This window comes from Stegastes partitus, unplaced genomic scaffold (assembly GCF_000690725.1).
Source record: "Stegastes partitus isolate 25-593 unplaced genomic scaffold, Stegastes_partitus-1.0.2 Scaffold14, whole genome shotgun sequence".
NCBI lineage: Eukaryota > Metazoa > Chordata > Actinopteri > Pomacentridae > Stegastes > Stegastes partitus.
Window position 1 is genome coordinate 788,602 of NW_007577745.1, and position 23,188 is coordinate 811,789.

Here is a 23,188-nt window from a genome sequence, read left to right on the forward strand (position 1 = left end):
ACGTTTGAAATTCGAGCATTCCCCTTATAAATTGGGAGGCGGTCACTGCAGATTTGAAAAGCTGTGGGGGAAAAATTCACTTAATGCAACGCTGAATGGCAGGTCACACTACAACAAAAGCCCTGAGCCACTCATACGAGGCCTATTTGATCACAGTCCCTCCGAGAGCTATCTGTCTTTGTCTCTCTTTCGTTTTTGCCAATATTTGTGCCTCTCCCACTCTGTCTCACTCTCGCTCAGAACCAAACCGCACACAGCAGTCAGAGCGCTTTGTACGAGCGCTGGTGCTGCTACGCGGCTGCACGCTGCAGCGAGCATAAGTGCAGCCTGATTCCATTAAGTGGATTATTTCAGAACATCTCTGACCTTCGACAGGGTTGTCATTGGCAATGAACCAGGAAGAATTCTGAAGAAACGACGATGGGCCCGGCTTCTTTGGAAACCGCAGGATTGAGTGATAGCAAACGCTATTCAGAAACAGTCAACCAGTCAATACAGCGCCGTAGATCAGGCTGGAGGGAAGATGTGTGACACGGCGAGATTAAAAACCAGGTGAAAGAATAGAAAAGTGTGCTACATCCACGATCAGAAAGGAAATCAGGGAATTAAAAAGGCCTGGTGCTTTAACACAGGGGTGACTGGTCCATTCCTGTAAACTGTAGCTTTAATAAAATCATTACTAAAACATATTGATCCCAGACCTACGATATTAGATATTATATATTGTCTTTCATTACAGTGAAAATGATAAACGGGATCCAGAAAGTTCACCCCTTTGTGTCCTTAAGGCTTAACCGCGTCTTCCAAAAATATTTTAATCAGTATTTTGCTTTAAATAATTAATATGCATCCCAAAAACTCACCTGTAGAGATCGTAGCCACATTATTTTGACCCCTTCAAAGTCATAAATACATTCAAATCTGGAATTATGTTTAATTTAATTCAATTCAATGCAATCTAATTCAATTTAACTGTGTTTTATTATTATTATTATTATTATACAATTAAAGGTAAAGATTTGATCTAAATATGAGCTGATTCTCAAACTCACAGAACAAACAGTGCACCAGATAAAAAGTAAAATAAAACAACGCCATTGATGACGTCCTTGGAAAACGGAGCGATGGCACATTTTAAATCACCGTCACCATCGCGGGCTCAAACCCCGTCCGTCAATCCGCTCTCATGCACTCCCAGCGCCTAAAGTCATCACAAGTTATGTCAGCCTTGAGGAAACAAAAATAATTGACAGATTCTCAAATGGGGAAGAAGATGTAGCACGGAGCTGCATGCTTGGTCACTTGAGACAAACTGGGAAACTGGTACAGTGCAGACTGACAATATCAGCAAAGACAGCCGCCTGGCTCGGCGCTGTAAATTGAGTGTAGTTCTCTGAGCGACACCGGCTTCTCTCCTGCGCTGCACAGGGCGCTTTGTCCCTCCCTTCCTCTTCCACTGCAGAGGCAGCACAAGGCCATGAAAGATTGGAGGCAAAGTGACGTCCTCCGGTTTATCCTCCCTGAAAGCCTTCGCATGCTCTCAGTTCCACATGAGGGATCTGATGAAAGCCGTTTGTCAGTACGCCACTTAATTATCAGCCAGAAGAAGAGCCTCTGATGCTATCCTCTGACAATGGCTCACAGCAGCCTGCTGACTACGGCGCCCGCTAACAATGAGCAACTGACTGCAGCTACTAATGGTGACGAGGTAGTGCCAACCGTCCACTTAAGAGTCGGACAAATTAAGTAAAGGCACACCAAGCCTGCTCTGTGCTTCTTCAACATATATTCTCTCTCTTTTCTTTTTTCTGTGAGCTTAAGGAGAAAATGTTTCAAATAGCAAACAGCAGGACTGTAAAGCGTGGTTGTTTGGAGGATAAAATGCAAAACAGAACGAGGCCTACTGAAAACACATTATATCAAGCGGAGGAAAAAAACGGAGACGTTTTGACCTTTTATTGTTCCTGCATGTCTACACAAACATTATGGAGCTTCTGCTGCTGCTCAATATGCAAGTTACCAGACTGCAAATAAATAAAATAGTCACATGAACTCCTTAACCTCCCATCTTTGCATAGTCAGACTCTTTTGTCTACTGACAATTTACAGGGAAAAGTGACTAATGCAATACAACACTGTGGATTCAAACACAACAGTTTTCTATTTTGTTAAAGAGGCAAACTATAGACTTATGAGATTCAGACACATTTTTATCTTATACTGATTTGTGCTGGGTATTGCTGGGGTTACATCCAGATGTTTAGCATCCTTCAGTAGAGCTAAATAAAGTTCTTTATTTTCCCGTTCGGTTTGCTCATGCGACTCTCCCTTACGTTTACTACAGCCATCCCAAGGTTCTTGGCCTGAAGGCTGGAAGGCAAGCGGTGAAAACAGAAACCACTCTCGACTATTCATATTAATCTGATCTAATTCTCTTTTTCATTAGCAAAGTACACTACTGAGCATGTCCATGACAGACACGAGGTGATGACTCAGTGCAGCCTTGGACTCCCCGCTGTAACCCACAAAGCAGCAGCGAGACGACGCAATGAAACTCTGACAAACTCTAAAAGAAAATAGCCTAAGAAAGCTCTTTTTTTTTTTCTAATATGTATTATATTTGATTTCCTTCTGAAAGGGAATCACAGCCCCACCCTCCAGTCCATTAGCCAAGTTAATGCAGAGCTACCAGACTTGCTGACCCATTAATAATACATCGCAGTGGTCAAAAGAGGCCAGACACCTCCGTGCACCCCTTCATCCCTCTACACGGCCACATTAATGGACTAATTCAGATGCAATTAACTGGTGGGGAGAGGCTGTGGCCTTGCGGCTGCTGGAGCACAGGCTGAAGGGCTTAGAGCCAGGGTTTGGATTATAATCACTGCGAGCACACACATGAACACACACATTCACAAAACAATTTACATACTACTGCAAAGAAGAAGCCAGCACAATTTGTAGTATAACAGAATGTGGCTTTTACCGCTGAACGAGCCAAGCAGCCCCGTTTACATACTGGTAAAAGTACAACATTATAGCCCCTTTAAACACAGCCACGCTTTCATCCTGCCAGGACCTTCCTTAGGGCGAATTTGCATGAGATGACAAAGTGTGAAATGCTTACGCTGCCTCGTGTTGCGATTTAATTTCATCGGTTTCTTTTTATGTTTGTCCATTAAAGCGAGTTTCATTCAATAACGTCGGCTGAGGGGGAAACGTGCTCTTTGAGACGTGACGTTGACAAATGAGCAATTACAGGAGCGATATTCACGTGTCACATTTGTGGCCGGCGTGACCCGCGATTAGCCCTGCTGATGCCGAATGTGAGATGCGAGAGCTGTGCCTGTCAATAGCGGCGCCTGGGAAGGCAGCGTGGCTCATTCTGGCATGTCATCCATCACTGGTTCCACTCGGCTGCCACAGCTGTGTCACTCTCCCCCTCTCACAGACTGCTGACCCCACTGAGGACGCACCAGCAGGATGATCAAATATCGCTCTGGGATAAGAGACAGCCATCCTGCTCCACTGACGAGGCAGAGGACAGGAAAAAAAAGGCCCTTTTCCTACATATTCTCTGCCACGGTGACATCTTTATCAATAAGCAGCTGTTAATGCCAGGCTCCAGAGTCGTGTAAAGACACATGGCCGCCTGCCTTTCATTCTGGAAACGCAGCGACTGTAAAGAGCAGCGTGAAGTCATTAGCTGCGGGAGACTGGCACAGAAGGTGACGGGGGTTAAATAATTGCCAGAGAAGGGAGAGGGTGGATGAAAACAAAGATGAAATGGGACAACATTGGCCAGACGTATTCCCACGATAATTACTTGCCATGCAGATTTTATCAACATGCCAATCATCTGGGCCGGTCTGGCCCTTTTAAAATTCCTATCAGATGTGAATGACCTACAGGCTGGATGTAAGACGGCGTGGCTGAGCTCCCGGTCGCTCTGAGCACATATTCATCGGAGGCTTTACCTCAGCCGGGCTGCAGACCTCTGGCCATATCAGCAGTCTCAGGTTGCTGGAGACTTTTTTAAAAGATCCTTCTCCAGCCTCTGCTAATTAGTCCTGCAGCCTCTTTTCCTTTCATTTCCAAAAAGGAAACGCTGCCTGCAAGCAGCTACAGCGCTGGCAGATAAATTAGCTGCAAGCTTCACAGGAGGCAACCGTTCTTCAGGGAGAGCGGGCTACCTTAATTATGAATATTATTAATTACATTTTTAAAAAGAGAGACCAGGAGAAATTAAAAGAAATAAATAAATCACAAACCAAGAGATGATTGTTAAAATATTGTTTGCTTGAAAGTGAAACTGTGTTTGCTGATGTATTCTGTGTGCAGATGGCAGCAGCGGCGCTCCAGCCCGGCGTAGATGAATCTAACAGAGCAGATTCATGTTAAAGACAGATTCCAAGGACTGCTCTCTATTTATAGCTCGCAGAGTTCATCAGCGTACCCCTCTCCTCTCCGCTCCTCCTCGTCAGGGCGAAAATCATACAAGAGGCTACGCTAAAAGCCGCCATCTGTAAACAAAAGGAAGCCTGATATTCACACTGAACGGCCGTTATTCAGCCCGACAGCGCCTTGTTATGAGGAGGGTTTGATTTTACCTCAATCAGTCACTGAACTAAAGATTCCAGCTAAGTTTAAGCACTAAGGCACGGAGAAAGTTTAGCATTTTGCTTCTAAAACATCACAATACATGGAATAAGACACCAGAGCATCATCCCTGTCATCCATGAACAATTACCCCAGAAACAAGGCGTTTACGACCTCAAGGCAAACATCTGAGGCAGTTCACTGACGGCTAGCTTGTTTTAGCAACCTGAGGACCGCCGGCTCAAGTTAGCAAATATACTCAGAGCAGCGATTAAACCGTTAACCTGAGTTATAGCGTCAGGAACTCACATCACAGCTCTGAACACATGATCCAATGACTGAGCTTCATTTAAAATCAAATGTCGTTTAACATGTGAGGATGTATTTGGTCATTTAATCAGCTTCTGAACGGGCTCCTGAGCGCCACCTAGAGCAGCAGTTCCCAAGCTTTTTGACCCCCAAGATAACAGAAGTTTGTGTTCGTGACGCCCTGATTTGAATTTTTAATACATCATGAGTAAAAACTTTGTTGTTCATGCATTAAAAATGAATGTGTTAATCCCACAGGTTCATCTCTTTACGTTAATTGTCTTTTAAATGAATGAATGAATTTATTTCGAACAAATGAAAAGAAAAAAAATACAAAAACAAAAGAAAAAGAATTTTAAAAAAGAGCAAAAAAGAATAATATCGCATAACCAAATCATAATATTAACACACTTTTAATTTTGACAGCCCTAAAAATATATTTCAATTTGAATTTATTTGATAAATGTAGGCTTTATTTATTTATTCATTTATTTATTCTATTGTGATGTGGCGACCCCCTGAAAGTATCCTGGGACCCCCACAGGGGTCCCGACCCCTAGTTTGAGAACCACTGACTAAAACAACGCTCAAAGAATAACCAGTACTAGAGACAGTACGACGACACGGGCTATCCTGATTTATTTTTGAGGGGAAAAAAGCAGCGAGGAAACACTCGCAGGCGTTTCCATTAATATTAACTTCTTGCTGTATGTGCTGCTCCACACACAGGCGACGAGAGCAGAGAAATGTCCACCGACTGAGAAAACGGAGTTGAAACACGGTGAAAGCAAAGGAAAGCTATTATTGTCTAAATCTTTGGAGCCACAGAAGGATGACTGAAGCTTTTCTGAGAAGCTCCCTGTGGCCCTTCATCTTCCCCTCTGAAAAATCTCAGAACCAGCTAATGATTTTTCCAGTTATGAGTTGTTCTGAAATGTGCCTCGAATTCCTGGCAGTTCATAACTTTGACTGCGACACCGGGGGTGATTTCCTGGTCCAGCCGCGCTTCGGGCTGCAGATCTGTGACAAGGCAAGGGCACTGCCTGCTGGAGGTCCTGATCTCAATCACCACGCAAACGGACAGAAGGAACCAGAACAGTCCAGATTCTAACCCTTTAGTAAAGAGTCTGACGTGTCTCATTAATTCCAGTCAGTTAAATTTCAGTTTCTCAGTTCTCATATCCAGGCCTCCATCCAGCAGAGGCCAAGCATTAACGAACTGGGGATAGAGAGGAAAACTGGCAACCCAACAGACAGAATATATTGTGAGAGAGATCGTATAGCCTCGGCCTCCCATTATGAACAACTAAAGAGCTGCTGGTGTTTCTTTAAAGGCCTGAAGCTGAGACCATGTGCAGGGATCAGCAGCCCGTCACCGTCCAGTACTATCTGCTTCTTATATCATTCATAGAAAAACAAAAGGGGCAAAAATGCAGCAGCACAAACGCTGCGTCTCCTTCTGCAGGTCAGGTATGGACTCATTATCACAGAGGAAGTTACCAGAATCAATTGATGACCGCGGTCACCAGCTTTTACAGCTCGCCGTTGGATCATATGTACCCGAGTAGAAGGAGCAGATGGGAGGGAGCTGCTACGGGTTAATGACTGCTACCATGATAACAGGAGCCATACATACAGCGAATGAAGCGTGTGACCATGGCTGTGACTGTCAAAAAGACAGCTAGAGTTTCAAATAAAACCGGAGCCAACATCTCTACACAGGCCTGCAGGCCACAAGAGGAAGCGATAGAAGCCTCGGGCCTTTTATGTTCTGCACTGCAGTCAGCACTTCACTCAGCGGAGTGTGGGGACAGCAGCTCCTGCCAAAACGTATCCATGCCAAGGCCTGCCAGCTTGCTCTCCCCGCCCACTCTAAGGGCCAGAGCGTGAGCGGTGGGGCGCCGGTAGGCGGGTGCAAGGTGAGGCTGGTGGGCGGGTGGCCAGGCTGGAGCTTCCTGACACGGGAACCCGCCTCACAGCAGGATCAAACTGGCTGCCGAGTGAATCACTACCCCTCCCACAGCCTGAAAAAGTCAGCGCCGGGCCAGCACGCAGCCACTTTTGCTGTCTCCACAATTAACAAGGAATCCAGGATAAGACAAAAGGGCTAAAAATACTGCCGCGTAACCTCCTCGCTTACAAGGTTAATACGAGACCGGACTTGAAAAGAAATGTTCAGGATCATTTTGGAATTGAGGTGTGCGTGTTACAAAGGAACGGAGGATAGCTCTAAATATGTATCAGAGCTGCTGAAGAAAATCAGCAGCAGCAGCAGAGTGCTTAAAATTTAAATGCTTGCTTTACGGTGTAATGATGATACAGGCTAAGGAAGTAGATGAAGGTATCAGAGAGTCTAGCACCGAAGCAATTTTACACTTTCAGATTTCAGGCCCTGCAAACCTAAGCTTGAGGTGGGAGATAGGGGCAGGAGGCGCCAACGCTCATACCTGACCAATCTTATTTAAATAAGCAACAGGAGCAGGGATTTTCTGAGCAGTGGCTAGTCACCAGTCAGAGGCAGGAACATTATCTCCAGAGTAAATAATGTCCTGGAGGACCAGTGGCTACCCAAATCGCTTCTTTAAAAAAGAGAAAACTGCTCCAGGCTGCTATTATTAAGCCTCAGATCCAATGGGAAGTTGAACCTTTGATCTGTTTAGGGTACTATGTATTTGCATTTTATAATGAGATCAAAGCAAGGTCCAGGGCCCCTGCAGAAGGCAGCTCTGTGCCCCATCTCTGCACACTCAACGCTTTACAGACCAAAGCTATACTTCCCTGTTAACAAGATCATGTAAGAGCTGTGGACCTCGGTGGAAATGCAGTGGGAGACGCGCTGTTTTTTAGGCAATCAACAGCATCCTGCATTCTCTTCCAGCTAATTTTCTTTTCTCGTACTCAGGTGTGGAAGAGAAAAAATAAAATCATGCCAGTAGCAACAATCTCCTCAACAGTTAAAGTTCAAGAGCAAACATTTCAAGCATTTTTAAACTGGTTGAGAATTGCTCCCGATTTTCTTTGGCATTCTTCACCTGGAAGAAATGCAGAGGGGAATTTACACACTTTGCCTGAAGTGAGGCTACGAGGAGCCGGGAGAAGGTTTGAGATGAGCTTGGAGGTCAACGTTTGAGTTTTTCTCTTCTTCTTCTTTTTTTTTTTTCCTTAAACAGAAAATATACCAGAGAAGAAACCACACATGCTGTCACTGTGCCTGAGCCGAGGTGGGCAGCTCCTGATATTTTCAGACGGTCTAATCAGAGCCGAAGCTTTGAGGGAGCAAAGACAGACAGACGGGGCTGTTTGCTTAAATTAGCCCATAATTAGAACATACCTGAGAGCTTCATTAGTATTCTGATTAAATACATTTATTTGCAAATATTTAAAATGTACAACAGAGAACTAAAAATAATGTGACAATATAATATTCATAAAATATCTATAATTCATGTATTTACTTAGATGTATTGTATAATGTTTGGCAGTAACAGCCTCATGAAATCTGGATTTTCATTATTAATCTATTCATACTTCTTAGTAATAAGAAGAAATTTAAATCATCCTTAAGCAGTTGCCTTTATTGTCCGTTTTGATTTGGTTAAAGGTGGAAAAATAATCTCACCTGCACGAAAAAAAAAAGTAATGTTGACAAATGATGAATGCAAATCAATAACTTAGGATTGATTGCTGATTAGGAGTGCAGCATTAGCTTGCTATAGGGCCCGGTGTAGTGCAGGCAGGTAGAGGCCGACCGGGGGAATACCCCTGCCGTGCAGACGTCTCCTGAAGTGCCTTAAAGCCACGTGTCTGCAAATCATTTATGCAACATTTGCCCCACAAACAGTCGTAGCGAAAGTGAGAGAACGCTGATTTGCCATTCATGACACGCACGACAGCGCCGGTAAGGAGAGGATTCGAGAATTTGTGACAGCAGACTTGAAACTTCATCCAGCGCCTGCTACATCCAGCCACATGCTAATCACACCAAGACCCTGCATCTGACGTCTTCACTTTGAATTTATGATTCAGAAAAATTCCACATTTTGAAAAAGGTTCAATAAAAAAAAAAAAACACGTGAACTTTATGTTCCTGTGCGGCTCAGAGAGGCCTCTGTGGGAGTGAGCATGACGGCAGCATGTACAGTAAAGAGGCTGCAGCACCCTGTTTGACAAAAACTGTGCCTGTTCCTGGTATTTCTATTAAATTATTTGATAAACAAAACTGTCTGTTATGCTTGAATTAAAACACTTTCTAATCGTTGTAGTTTAAACCGGTTTGGGTTTCTCGATGAGACAAACCCTGCTTACGCTAAACACAAATCAAGCCTTCATAGCATTAAAGTCTCATCGTCGCTGAGCGCCTCTGACGGGGAGAAAGACGTGGTCCTCTGACCTTGTGGGATCCCATTTACCTTTTAATCTCAGCGGAGTCATCTGGGCCGGCTTACATTGCCAGTAATAGCTTTGAAATCGTAGCAACAGATATGACAAAGAGGATACAGCATTAAAAGAGAAAAAAATTTAAACGCTGCAAGCCAGCACTTATAGTTTCTTGGAAATGTGTGTTTAGGAGTATGCGATATATCTTTAAGCGATCTGGCAGAGCTTCAAAAAGCCATGCTTTACATGCGAGCAACAGAAGGACGGGGAAGCTACAGTATACGAGCTGAATCATGCACAAGACTGCTTAGACAAACCTGCAAAACATGAATCCAAAGTGCCTCAGAAAGCCAGAGAGGGTGTTAAGAAAAGCACCAACTAATTGCTTGCTCATAGATGCCGAGCACATATCCTGCACTCTCCAAGGCGGCGCTCACATTTTTTGACCTTGATGAATTATCTGTTTTTATTGACAGCACTTATTGATATTTCTTAAAAGCGCAGGCTAATGGAGTTCTATTGAGATGATTAAATGAGCTGCTGGTGCCCAGATTAGCCAGGTCTCATCTCACAGGCACAGCTCGCATTATCATACGCAGCAGACGCATGCGTGCGCCGAGTCCCAAATTCCTACGACTGACATCTCCGGGGGAACGGAGGAGCGATGACTACATCCGACCTACATTCACCCCACCCCAGCACGCTCGCTTCCAACTAATTACACACACAAACATGCATGCTCAGCCACACTATAGGTGGATTCATACCATAGTAAGAGCCACAGTGCAGGGGAACACTGCTGCTGCATGCATATTACAGAATCAGACAATTTCAATTAGGTGTCACGCCACTTCCAAATCTCCGAGTATCTCTGGGGATTTTGGAGCCAAAAAATCCGTTCTAGCTCCGAGTGACCTCCTGATGACTGGGACGGGGAACCTTTCCCAAGGCTTTCGCACAGGCTTAGATGAAAATATCATTTGTGTGATGGGATGTGAAAATTCTCCGAGCACAAAAACATTAGGAACAAACCTGAGGCTACTGGAGCTTGTTCAAACGCCCTGGGCATGGAAACGGCGATATTGGATTTCATTCAAACGTCTTATGCAATAAAGAGATTTTATACATATTCTATAGACATTATTTCAGCTGTTTGGATTCTCAGAAAAACTATGGCAGCAGGGAAAACACCCTATTAACAAGAAGTGAGGAAAAAAGAGCTGTGACGCAGGCTCTAGCCTATGAGCACATCCTCAGACCGCGCTGCACTGCTTCCTGTGCTGTACAGCATCCTGGTTAGAGTGATGTGGTTTTTCACACTTTTAAATGTGAGGGGTATTTCTACAGTTCCAACCCACATTTAGGCCAGAATCTGTTGATCTATGCGAGCTTCGACTAAACTAGAAAGTACTTGAAGAGCGTCAATCTCCACCAACGCTGACTAATTTAACGACTTGCTTTTGTATTAAAGGCATCATTACGTCAAATCTATATTAAACCTGACACCGAAAAAAACCCTTGCTGTCCCTACATCTTATATTTAGCTTTATAGCTAAATATATAGCGTTATCTTTCTGGATAAAACTACCTAATTATAAAGCCCCCTAATTTCATGGGTTGTAAAAGAGACAAAAAGAGCCTGAGTAGAAGTAATTCGTATAAAAATAAAAACCCTGATTACTGTGTGTTACGTAATCAGGGTTCAGTGTGGCAGTAAAGTGAATTTAAAACCACTTGGAGTAACTGGATTACCACATTAAATCTGTCAGAAACCACTTAACAACAATTACACCACTGGAATATCACATATGATGCAACCTTTACACATGTTTTTTTCTTTCACTGCTCGTGTACGTTTGCTTGCATATTGGAAATGTACTTGTTACCTCTTAAACAGGTTGTAAACGGACATTTTCAGAAGAAAATCTGAGAGAAAAAAAATAACAATAATCCTGAAAAATCTGTTAAAGCATTATCGTATCAGACTGGCTGCATCTACAATAATAGAAGTCATTATTTATTTTTGAAGTTTTGACACAAAGAAAAAAGCAGGCATCAATGAGTATGAATATTATTTAGCATTTCTAGATCTCTCATGCTGTTTCTGTATGCTGACAAAATGCTATCCCTAAGTTTTCATACTGGCTATGAGCAAAAGAACCACCAGCCCAGCTCGTTCTGCTGCATCGACGGTGGAGCTGGAACTCAGTGGGTAGAGCAAAGCGTCAATCTGCCAGCAGCACAGTTCGATCCCCGCTGAGGCCACCCACTCCCAAATTTATAAAACGTGTATGTATTCATTTTGGATGAGTGTCAACCAAAGCCTTTGTCTTAGCTACAGCTAATCGGGCTCGTTAGTCACGCCCTTATAGTTCTGACCAATCAGGTGTGTGTATGAGAGTTTATCAAATCCACTTCAACATACTCAAAGCTGCTCGCTGCATAAAATACCGTAATGTCTGGACTATAAGCCACTATTTCTTTCACACGCTTTGAACACTGCAGCTTAAACAACGATGAGGCTAATTTATGGATTTCTACAAATTCACCTGGAGACCAAAGTGAGGCTGAGAGCGACGACGACAGAGAGACTGAGGAAGTGATGAAGTGATTCTGAGGCTGTTCAGCTCCTGAAGACACTGAAGAAGACGACTTTAGTGGTTTTAGTGCAGGAGGAAGATGAAGACAACCATCAGTGACTTTTCCTGGTAGCTGCTGGAGTTTTATTTCCTTAACCAGCCGTGTTACAGGAACTGTTCAGAAGAAAGCATCTACGTATTTGTGTGTGTTACCAGTTTAATTAAAAGTTTAAAAAAATCAACACCTGCAGTTTATAGACAAGTGCAGCCTGTATATGTACACAACCTGTTTTCTTTTTAAAGTCAGTGGGTGTGGCTTATATTCAGGTGCGCTCATAGTCCGGATATTACGGTATCTTCCTACCAGCAGACTGACCTGTGAGCGCGACACGCTGCAAATTTGTTCACAAATCCAACAACAAAGATAGCAGGAAAACACGGCTGTAACTTTGCGTCTGGAGAAAACGGCTTGGCAGCGAGTTAAACAATTCGGTGCATATAAAGAAGGTCGGTGGTATACAGAATAATACAGCGTTGGGTGGAAACGCCTGCAGCTCAACGCAGGAGCACGTGTGCAGACTGACAGCACGTATGATGCGGCGCCGCTGACAACTAAATACGGCATGATGAAGGCAAAAGAGGAAACAAAAGGTTGCAAAATAAAACAATTCATTTCCTTACAAAAGGCCTCGCCACAGAAGCTAAAATCAATCCATTTATAATAACACATGCTTTCTCATCTCCCCCTCACCTACACACACACACACACACACACACACACACACACACACACACACACACACCTACACACACACACACACACCTCCATGCAGCCTGTACACACGCCAGATCTTGTCGCCCCAGGAAATGGGCTTCATACATCTTGTCTGACTGCAATAAAGCAGTGCCTAAGATTCTATTTCCAATAAACGTCGACTGATTGGAAAACTCATTCTAATATCAATTTCCATCTGGGCCCTTTAAAAGGCAATCAGCATAGCTTCATCTCGGTATATCATGGGCTCCTTGAGATGATGACACAGCACTGGCTCTCTCCTTCTGCATAATGGCCTTCTCCTATCAAGGCATCTGCAATGAATAATACCACCCATGAATGGGCTATTTAGTCTGTGTTCGCACAGATAGGGGCCACTTCTCTGAATATTAATCCAGGGTTTTACACTTCATATGGTTCTCTCAGGGCTGCACCATTTTTCATTCAGAGGAGTAAGGCACTTAGTGTGATTCGGCACACTCATAGTTTCCTCTAAGCTTTCTCAGAAGTGACAATGGTGATTACCAATGGCATCTCGCGTCGTTTAAGATGCCCAGCGCCCACAAGACAATGATTTAAGTCAGGGAATATCAATTCCAGCCCTGTTCCAGACGCTGTCAACAGCTGATCACAGGATGGAAGGTCAAAGGAGAACTTCCACAAGTGCATAAACAGTGCAAACAAATTGACAGAAGCCAAAACGTGAGCCGTGGAACTTTAACAGCGCTTAAGAGAATATTTTAGGGATGCACGATATATCGGCGACCACATCGGTATCGGCCGATATCAGCGTTTTTTTCCCCATATATCGGTATGGGTTAACAAATTTAGCCAATGATTGTCTGACATCAGCGCCTTCATCTATACGTTTGATATTTCTGCTATTTCCAGATGTTTTTATCTAAATGGTCCTTTAACAGTAAATATGTTTGAATATGTTTTACTTTGTTATAAAGAAGTCTATGTGGTCTAATCTGGGCTTCTTCTGAATAGTTTCTCACAGTGCTTACTGATACTCATTTTCTGACGTGAACAAAAACTGAATACTGTCATCTGTAATATCGGTTTTCGGCGATATCAGAAATCTTAATATCGGATATCGGTATCGGCGGATATCAGGGTTTTTTTCCCCATATATCGGTATCGGTTAACAAATTTAGCCGATGATTGTCTGACATCAGCGCCTTCATCTATACGTTTGATATTTCTGCTATTTTCCAGATGTTTTTACTTAAATGGTCCTTTAACATTAAATATGTTTTACTTTTGTTATAAAACAGACTATGTGGTCTAACTGGGCTTCTTTTGAATAGTTTCTCACAGGGCTTACTGATACTCATTTTTTGAAGCAAACAAAAACTGAGTATCGTCATCTGTAATATCGGTTATCGACGATATCAGAAATGTCAATATCAGATATCGGTACCGGCCGATATTAGTGTTTTTCCCCAGATATCGGTATCGGTCCGATGAACAAATTTTGCCGATGATTGTCTGACATCAGCACCGTCGTCTCCACATTTGATATCGCTGCTATTTCACAGATGTTTTTACCTAAATGGTCCTGGACTGAACGCTAAATATGTTAAACTATGCTTAAATATGTCTTACTATCTATAATAAAGAAGACTATGTGGCCTAATTTGGGCTTCTTCCAAATTGCTCTCTCACAGTGCTTACTGATACTCGTTTTTCGGTGTGAACAAAAATTGAACATCGACATCGGTGGTATCGGTTATCAACGACATCAGAAATATTAATATCGGTATCGGCCAGAAATTTAAATATCGTGCATCACTAATAATATTCAATATTGTTGTAACATCAAACCAGGGTGTCTGTTGGAGGGTAACTAGTGACTTTCTGTATTTTTCTTAATGCCAACAACAATGAATTGATCCGACTAACAAATATCAGTTGTGTCCAAAATCCAAAAACGATTAAAACACATCAGCTTTGTGCATCACAGCCTCCAACCTCCTGGATCACCATTACTAACTGGTAAACAACAAAAATGGCCCCTAATCCACCCATTAAAAGCCAGTTTAAAGCCACAGAGTTACCAATAGAAGCATCACTGTGCTGTTTTATTAAACTTAACGGTATAAACAGTCTGTGTGTCGCTGTGCTCACCTTCCAGCCACTGCCCGCCTCCCTGTAGTAGGGAAAGTTATCACAGATCCACTGGTAGATTTCGCTCAGTGTCATCTTCTTCTTTGGCGAGCTGTTGATAGCGAACGTGATAAGGCTGGCGTAGCTGTAGGGCGGCTTGCCGTCCTTGTGCTGCTGCACCTCTTCCTGGTCCAGCGTGGTGTTAGGATCCAGTAGGGCACTCTTCTTGCCCATGCCTGGCCCGTGAGCGTTCTGGGCATCAGCCTTGCGGATGGCTGCCTGCATGGTCAGCTGAGGAAGCCAATCCATGGAGGTCAGGCTGCTCTCCAGCTCCGACGTCATGGTGACGGCAGGCTGGGCAGGAGGGGGCGGGGAAAAGGTGGAGGCGGCGGCGGTCGCTGTTGGTGCTTGGCGACTGATGGAGAGCGCACCAGGTGTGGAATTACGAACAAAGACGAGTGGGGATGAAGTCAGGGCTCCCTCAGCTCAGGTCATCAGCATAGCATCTTCTGTAGGCCAACTGTGGAGAAACAGGAGGAGACATTCCTTTATTAGTCAACTGGTCACCTAAACACTGGAAGATAGAAATCTGTGTATATCAGCAGCACTGCAGAGGAAGAAAGTGAGGAAGCAGCTCTGCCCAACATCAAAAACCAAGTGTCTCTGTAAAGTATGCTTATATTCGCTGTGCAGGAGATCACAAGCCCACCACTTTCTCCACCACTTGCTGCTCTCAAAGCTGACTCATAGCTGGGACTCCATCTGCACAGAGAGAGTAAATGCCAGGCAATTGTTTTCACAACTGCCAGCCAAATGGGGGAATGGCTCAGGAGGAATTCCGACTCTCTTGAGGATAGTAAACCCCCTCTCTCTCCTTTCTTCCCCTCCCTTCCTCCCCCAAACAGAGCCTCTGCCGTAAACAAGCCAGCTAGCGTCGTCCTCGGCGCCGTGGTGTTGGCCGTGTTGTGCAGCCCGCAACAGCCTGCCTCGCCGTCCCTCTCGGCACGCTGCCCTGCCCGTCTTAAAATAGAGGAGCAGAGTAGAAAGGCCTAAAGTTACCAACGTAGGTGAATACGGGTGGAGGAGAAAAAAAAAAACCTGAGCAGGATGACACTGCAGTCTGGCTGAGGGGGAAAACAGTTGGAGGAGTGAGGAATCCTAACCAGGTTGTGGGGTTGTTCTCTCGACTGAACATGCTCATACAAGTGTGTGTCGGTGAGGCTGAGTGTGCATCGTCAGGCTGGAAGTAAACACAGTCCTGACAGCAGTCAGCGGGTCACACAGGGAACACATGCATGTGAGTGTAGCGTGGAAATGTACAAAACTAATGTCATTAACCCGCTCTTTCAAACCGTTCAAATAGGAAAAATCTGGATTATTTCTACTTATAACTTGGCAGATTTACGTGTGTTTTTTCTTAATTAAAACAGGTTCAAAAAGATTTAAAGTCTAAAAATATGGAGCATTTAAAATACTTGTTGTACATGTTTATCACAAATGTGGCCGGGGACATTGAAAAAATAAAAAAGAGCATCATTTTATGGGCCTCTGCTTTCGATATGAGATGCAACAGGAATCGTAAGAAATTCCCAAATTGGGCAAACTGCTTTGCCGGCAGTTGGTCAGAAGCGGTTTATGGTTGTCCCTTTCAATTGATCTCTCACAGCGGGGGCTAGCTGGTGCCCAGCAGCCAATTCAATATCCACTATCAGCGCAGACAGCCAGAGCAGATGATGAAGGCATTTTCACACATCCAAACAGAAACCCAGAGAAGGGAAATACCAAATACGTCTGCGGGAGATCATTAACGGAGTAAGGAACTGGTCTTAAATCTTCCCCTATAATCAGCGCCGGGTTTCATCAGGCGCCGCTAAGTTTCTAATCCAAGTTTTTCTGAGCAAAATGCTTCTTATTCATTCAGTTTCTTGTCTATTTTTAAAGTGATACTCTGCCTGTAAGGAAAGTTTTTTCAGGGTGGGTGTGATGAGGAGCAGCAGCTGAGGTCACCTTGAATCCATGCTGATAATAATAATAAAGGCTGTATGTGGATAAAAAAGGTCCGAATCAGCTCGTCAAAGCCCTCCTGCAGCGTAACGCACTGATCCATTGGTATGATCAGCATGTTCCACAAATATGTTCTCACAACCAAATACCCTCCTTTGGCCTGAGCTTTGGGAAAAGAGGTGACGACACATAGGAGAAGCTAGTTTAGCCGTATTTTAAAACATTGTGAATCAAACAAACAGAGCATGAAGCTGGAAAACAAGAAATTATGGCGGCGATGTTCTGAGACATTTATGTGACTGTTTTGATTCTTTATTCTAAATCAAGCCGTCTACAACCTCTCAAGCCTTCAAAACCTCACTCTGGTTTCTCTGTAGAGCTTCTCTCAGGTTTCCAGCCTCCTATAAGAAGCGCCGTGAGATGACACGCACCGTGACGTGGCGCCACATAAATAAACCTGGAATTGATTTAGACTTGACTGTAATCTGTTGACGTAGATAAGAGCTGGGTATTTACTTCTCGCTGTGCTTTTGTTTTCTTCCTTCATTAACACTTGTGTCATGATTTTTCAAAGGTTGGAGACCCTGATGAAAACACTGAAGTAAGTCTTTCAACCTCTGCAGTCATGAGCAGACTAATAAACGAGCAGACATGCCGACTGACATGTGAGTCAGAGCGACGGTGAAGAACGGCTGCTCGTCACAAAGAGAACCAGGTCATAGCAGGTATCTCCACCCTGTAGCTGACATGAAGGTGACTCACAGGCCGCTGATGGCAGTAATTTTCCTCTTTGAATAGAAGCCTCCTGACAATTAGATTTTTAATATTAATCTGCATATTATTATTCATTTGAATATCTGCAGCATCACTCAGCAGCTCCATCCATCTCCCCGGGCCTCCAGTACACATTTAGCACCGGTGTCATGCCATCACAGCAGCTACAACCATCCTGAAATGTGCTGCACTGACCTCAGTTGACTCATAATTAAACGTTCTCCACTTTGTAAACTGGGGCTATAAGCAACCCACCAACCTGCCGATACATTTGTTGATTGATTTATTAGTCTTATTAGTCGTCGGTTCAATAAAACTGCAATATTCTGGAAGCACAAGTCGGCATCTCGTGTCTGTTTTGTCCCACCAACAGTCCGAACCCCTGACAAACACGAGCAGGCCGAAAATCCTCACGATTGATATGTTTTTTGCTCGTTAAGTAACTTAAACATTTAATCAATTGTCAAAATTGCCAAGTATTTTTCTTCTCCATCTACTAATCGACTAACTGTTAAGCGTCAGTTAAACACAAACAAACCACAACATCTGAGTTTGAGATCCTCAAAACGCATTAAAGGAAACTTTTGGAGCAAAACAAACATTCATTTTAAACTATGATTCTAGAAAACACAATGCAAAGCCGCATAGTCGTACTCGTGTCTAATGCATGTATTATGTTTTATTTTTATTTTATTTTATTATTTTTATTTTATTTTATTATTTTTAGATTATATTTATATAGCATTATATACCATTTATAATTATAAATATATATATGAATAAATATAAATATATTTATTTTATATTATTTTATTATATTTTATATATATTATTATTTACAATTTATAATATTTATATTTCTCATGTATCCACAGTGTTCTGACAGCAGCAGTGCAATATTTTTTTTTGTTTTCCTACCGTCTGGCTGGTATCATGCTCATTCCTGACTGCATATATGTCCTACTGGCTCCTTTTGTAAATATATTTATATATTCTTATTTGTCTTTTTTATACACCACTGGAGCTGTCTTTTAATGTCGTTGTACTCTGTATATGATGACAATAAAAGCATTTATTCTATTTTCACTCAGACAAAGTCCCTACAATATGTCCACCTCTGCACTATTTTCAAAAAGATCAAAAAAAGGAAGAAAAAAAGCCAGCAACGTGTATGGTTTGGGTGGTTGTAACTGACAGCTGGGTGCCCGTGCATAGGTTAACTCTTGATGTGAATGCTTCCATACACACTGAATGCTGGGTATGAACGGTTCTAGAAAGCAGGCCGGGCCTTCACGTGGTGGCCAGAGGTGAGGAGTCCGAGACAAGGGTTGATGAAAGGCGCTCCACCCCGTACACGGAGACACATGCCATTTGACCCTCTGCGCTAATGATCCAGCTGCTACATAATCTGCAGGGCCAAGGCAGCGTTTTAATTAGAGAACCTTGGGCTGTGGCAGGAACGATGAAGCGCAACACGGCCAGTCAGCGAGACAGCACCCCCGCTGCCTTCATTACCCAAGCTGTGGGACAGTCGGAGCAGGGACAAGCCCCGGCCTGCTGCTGCTGCGTCAGGGAACGCTGGCTAACGGGTCTGAGGATGGGCAGAGGAGTGCTCAGGAGGCGGGGAAGATCAGAAGAAAAGCCAGAGGAGATGGAGCGGTAGGGGTGGGCGTGAAGGGCACGACGTAGCACCGGGCCTGGCAGAGAGTTGAAAGTGCCAATGGTCTGCATCCAAGGGGTCTGAGGGTTCAGGCTCTGTGATTACGAGCCCAAGGGAGCAGACTGTGATCCCACACACGGAGCCGCTTTGATCTGGCTCTAGGAAAATGGGGTTCCTTCACTGTCACGGCCAAAAAAAAAGAAAACTTCTTTCTCTCTCTCTCGACTTTAATTTGTTTTCAGAATGGAACGCTGGGAGTATTTTCGAGGGCTGAGAGGGAGAAATGGACGGTCAAATTCATTCTCTATTCAACACTCCAAGTTTCTTTATCCTCCAGGGATTAATGGCAGATTTAGTTCTGAATGAGAAATTGAAAGCGTTTTTGAAACATCTTAATTTACCGAGTTCTTGACAGGACTTATCAACCGTCCTGCTGCCAACGGAGCGCTGACAGAAAATCAGTGATTGTGTTTTGTGTCTCGGCTACTAAGTCTGAAGTGGCTCAATCAGACTGACAGCGCGGCGATTATACATGAGCCAGGGCCTCTTTAATTCAAGAACCCCCAGTGAGGCAACACGCTGAGTAACAACCAGGGATTACTCAACGCAACACAGCAGATTACGTCAACTCCAGCACGTTAGGCAAGTACGTACTGGGCGCAAGTCAGCAACTGCGTCATAAAATCAGTGCTGTTCCTCATCCCGACTATTGCAAAATTGATGTGTGTACTTAGCGAGCACTTAAAATTTTAGTACCTCCAACAATGCATGGCCCGGGGTGCAATTAATATTTTAGCTGTGATACTGCTACAGTGAATGGCACTTAAATGTCTTCAACATTTTATATAATGACAATAACTGCATGCTAAAGTCAGAAAGTATGGAGGCTTGATAACTACGTACACGTCTGTGGTGGTGTTGGCATCATCTGGTCGGCTACTGGACTCCCCGATCACACCCGCTTTACACAGCAGACGTGTGAAGGTGAGAAAATGTGCAATGACCGAACTCTCTTAATCGGTGTTCGCAAATACATCCATCATCTCTACACCTTAATCCTCACCAGGGTCATGGGGGGGCTGGAGTCTATCCCAGCTGACTCAGGGTGAAGGCAGGTTCACCTGGACAGGTAACCAGTCTATCACAGGGCTACACTTAGAGACAGACAACCAAGCACACTCACATTCACACCTACGGACAATTTACAATCACCAATTAACTTCAGCATGTTTCTGGACTGTGGGAGGAAGCCGGAGAACCCGGAGAGAACCCACGCTGCACGGGGAGAACATGGAGACTCCACGCAGGAAGATCCCGGGTGTCCTCACCGGGACGCCAACCGGCGACCTTCTAGCTGCGAGGCGACGGTGCTAACCACTGATCCACCTCGCAGCCCCAAATACAAATGTAATACATACTAATCTAAATAAAATCTGATTTTCCCCGGTGTCCAAGTCAGAACCTCAAGCAGAGCACTGGCATGTCTGAGCCCATTTAGTTTCATAGAGCATGCACACGGCACTGACCGATGCAGCACACGCCAGTTTCCAGGTCCAATCCCAACAGAATGAAGTAATGTCAACTTCATAATAGTGCTGAGCTTTTTACGGTACAAAGCATGTTGTTGGGAATCGCTGAATGTGATTTTTCTGTGTTCTACAGCACAGAACGAACATCGCTTTGCAAACGCCTGCTGACTTCAGTAATTCACCTGAGGAAAAGTGCCCAGTTTAGCTTTTGTCAAAATTACGTCGTTGTTGAAAGCTGGAAACGTCCGAACGTACAATCTGTTGAGAAGCCATGAAACCGAGGAACTAAACATCAATGTGTAACGGTTATCACTTCATACTTCAGAGCTTAAAATCACTCGATTCGTATTAGAAACATCAGTGTGTACCCTCAACATCGAGTATCTGGTGTTAGAGCTGGAGAGCAGGACTCGTAGATAGAAATTAATGTCTGTGAGTTCACACAGTTCTGATGAAGCCTGCCAGCGCAGTACATCACAGTTTTAAATCTGCCTTCTCTGGCGACGCTCCCGCAGTGGCGCACCAGCCGTGATGTGTTTTACGTCAACCTGCAATGATCAGTTTGCCAGCGCTGGAGAGGGGAGAGACCATAGGGACGGAGATAGAGCCGCTACAGGAGCTAGTACAGGCTGATGAGGCCTATCAGCTCCAGGTGAATCTCTCTGTATCTGACTGTATACTAAAGTTTTAAATCTGACTTCTGGGGGGACGGTTTCATGCTGGTGAACTGCTAGCAACCAATGATGACTGGTTTGCCAGAGCTGAAGAGGGGAGCTACCAGAGTGAAGTAAAGGAGGCCAAAAACCCACCAAGAGTCCAAGAAACGTTTCTCATGATCCAGACAAAAACAAAGATGTCACCAATCAATGGAAAGATTACAGTCTAACAGGAAAGCGACTGTGTTTGTGTAACTACTGTCGCTGCCAGATGAGGGTGACAGAAGTCCCGCTACAGGTTTAACACCAAACGCAGCAATCATCACTCGGAGATTAAACAGCAAAGACAAATACTGAGCTGCGATTACTGAAGCATCAGTCTCAAACCACTGGTTTCAAGATTTCAGATAAACGACCCACAAAATATTCTATATTAAGCTCACTTCACTCTTGTCACATACAACCTCCACACTAATGAATCACAGGCGAGGCATTCTGCAATGAAGAGGGAACTACTGGCTGAAGCAGAAGTACCAGAGCCACACTACAGGGAAGTAGGCAAAACAGAAAAGGTGAATAAAATAGTATTTCAATGACAGTCCACGTCCTCTCGGTCAAGAGAGAAACACATGAACAAAAACCAGGATGTAGTCGTTCCCAGTAGGGATCAGTATTTAAAGACACGACAGCCCACAGGAAGCGTTAGTCAAGGATCAGCAGCGACACTGAAACAGACAGCGCGCTCGCTAGATGTTTGTCATCTGCCATTTCTGGTTAATAATGTACGGTCAATAAGCCTGACGAGAGGCTTTTGTACCGCGTTTGACTAAAACAATTCATATCAGTTTACCTGTGGAATGAAAAAACAAGTGAAGACAACACAAAGGCTTCTCATCACACAGAAACTCCACCTGAGGGGAAACATGCATAGATGTGACTGTATAAGCACAACTGTGTTCAAGGTAAACAAAGCACAGAAACCCTTCAACATTAAGGAACTATAATGATTTGCTTTATTTCTGAGGGTTTTACAGGAAGATCAAAAGCACTCTAATGTGTAAGTACGGAGGCAGAGCCGACGAGGGCCAATTAACCTGGAAAGTCTGGAGGCATGGGAGACGGCTAGCCGAGCTCCCCGAAGTTCAACAAATCTGCATACCAACCACTCTGAAGCCCACCAATAAATATGTTGTCTATGGAGGTGGAGGTGGAGGGTGGGGTGAAGGGGGTACATGTCCCAAGATTTCCACTGATTCCTCTCAATGCTCGTCTGAGCAAATGTCTACACTGCTCACCATCTGCAGTCTACATAAACACAACCAGTCTGCAGCAGCACTGCACTGGTTCAGCATGAAACAGCAACAACCGAGTATTCACCTTACGTCTGCTAAACCTGCAGTCAGCACCCATTACAGGTGGTAGAGCTGTAGCTAATGTTGTCCACTAATGGTAAGGTTGGCAGTTCGATCCCCTCCACAGTCCAAGTGTCCTCGGGCAAGACCCTGAACCCAAAAGTTGCTCCCGATGGCAGGCAGCACCTTGCATGGCAGCTCTGTCGCCATTGGTGTATGAATACTCTCTGAAATGTACGTCACATTGGATAAAAGCTAAGTCTGCTAAATGAAACTGAAAGAGGTGGAACAGACCTAAATACAGCACAAAACAGGACTTTATAGTGTTATAGTCTGTGTATTGAGTAACTTAAATGATGTGGTATTCCAGAAGAAGGATGTCCATTTGTGGTCAAAGCACTGACCGGACTGGACTCTGTGTTCAGTGTTTCTGCAGCTTCTTCACTACGCTAGCTCTGCTCT

The 23,188-nt window shown here is 44.1% G+C and overlaps 1 protein-coding gene across 1 annotated transcript in view; it reads right to left on the bottom strand.

The window, feature by feature from the left end:
* foxj3 (forkhead box J3) overlaps positions 1–23,188 on the bottom strand; it is a 70,681-nt gene that overhangs the window by 25,927 nt on the left and 21,566 nt on the right. Inside the window, exon 2 of the mRNA XM_008289562.1 lies at positions 14,773–15,271. Within this exon, the coding sequence (XP_008287784.1) occupies positions 14,773–15,093 (321 nt within the window). The 5' untranslated portion in view covers positions 15,094–15,271. The remainder of the gene's footprint in view (positions 1–14,772; positions 15,272–23,188) is intronic.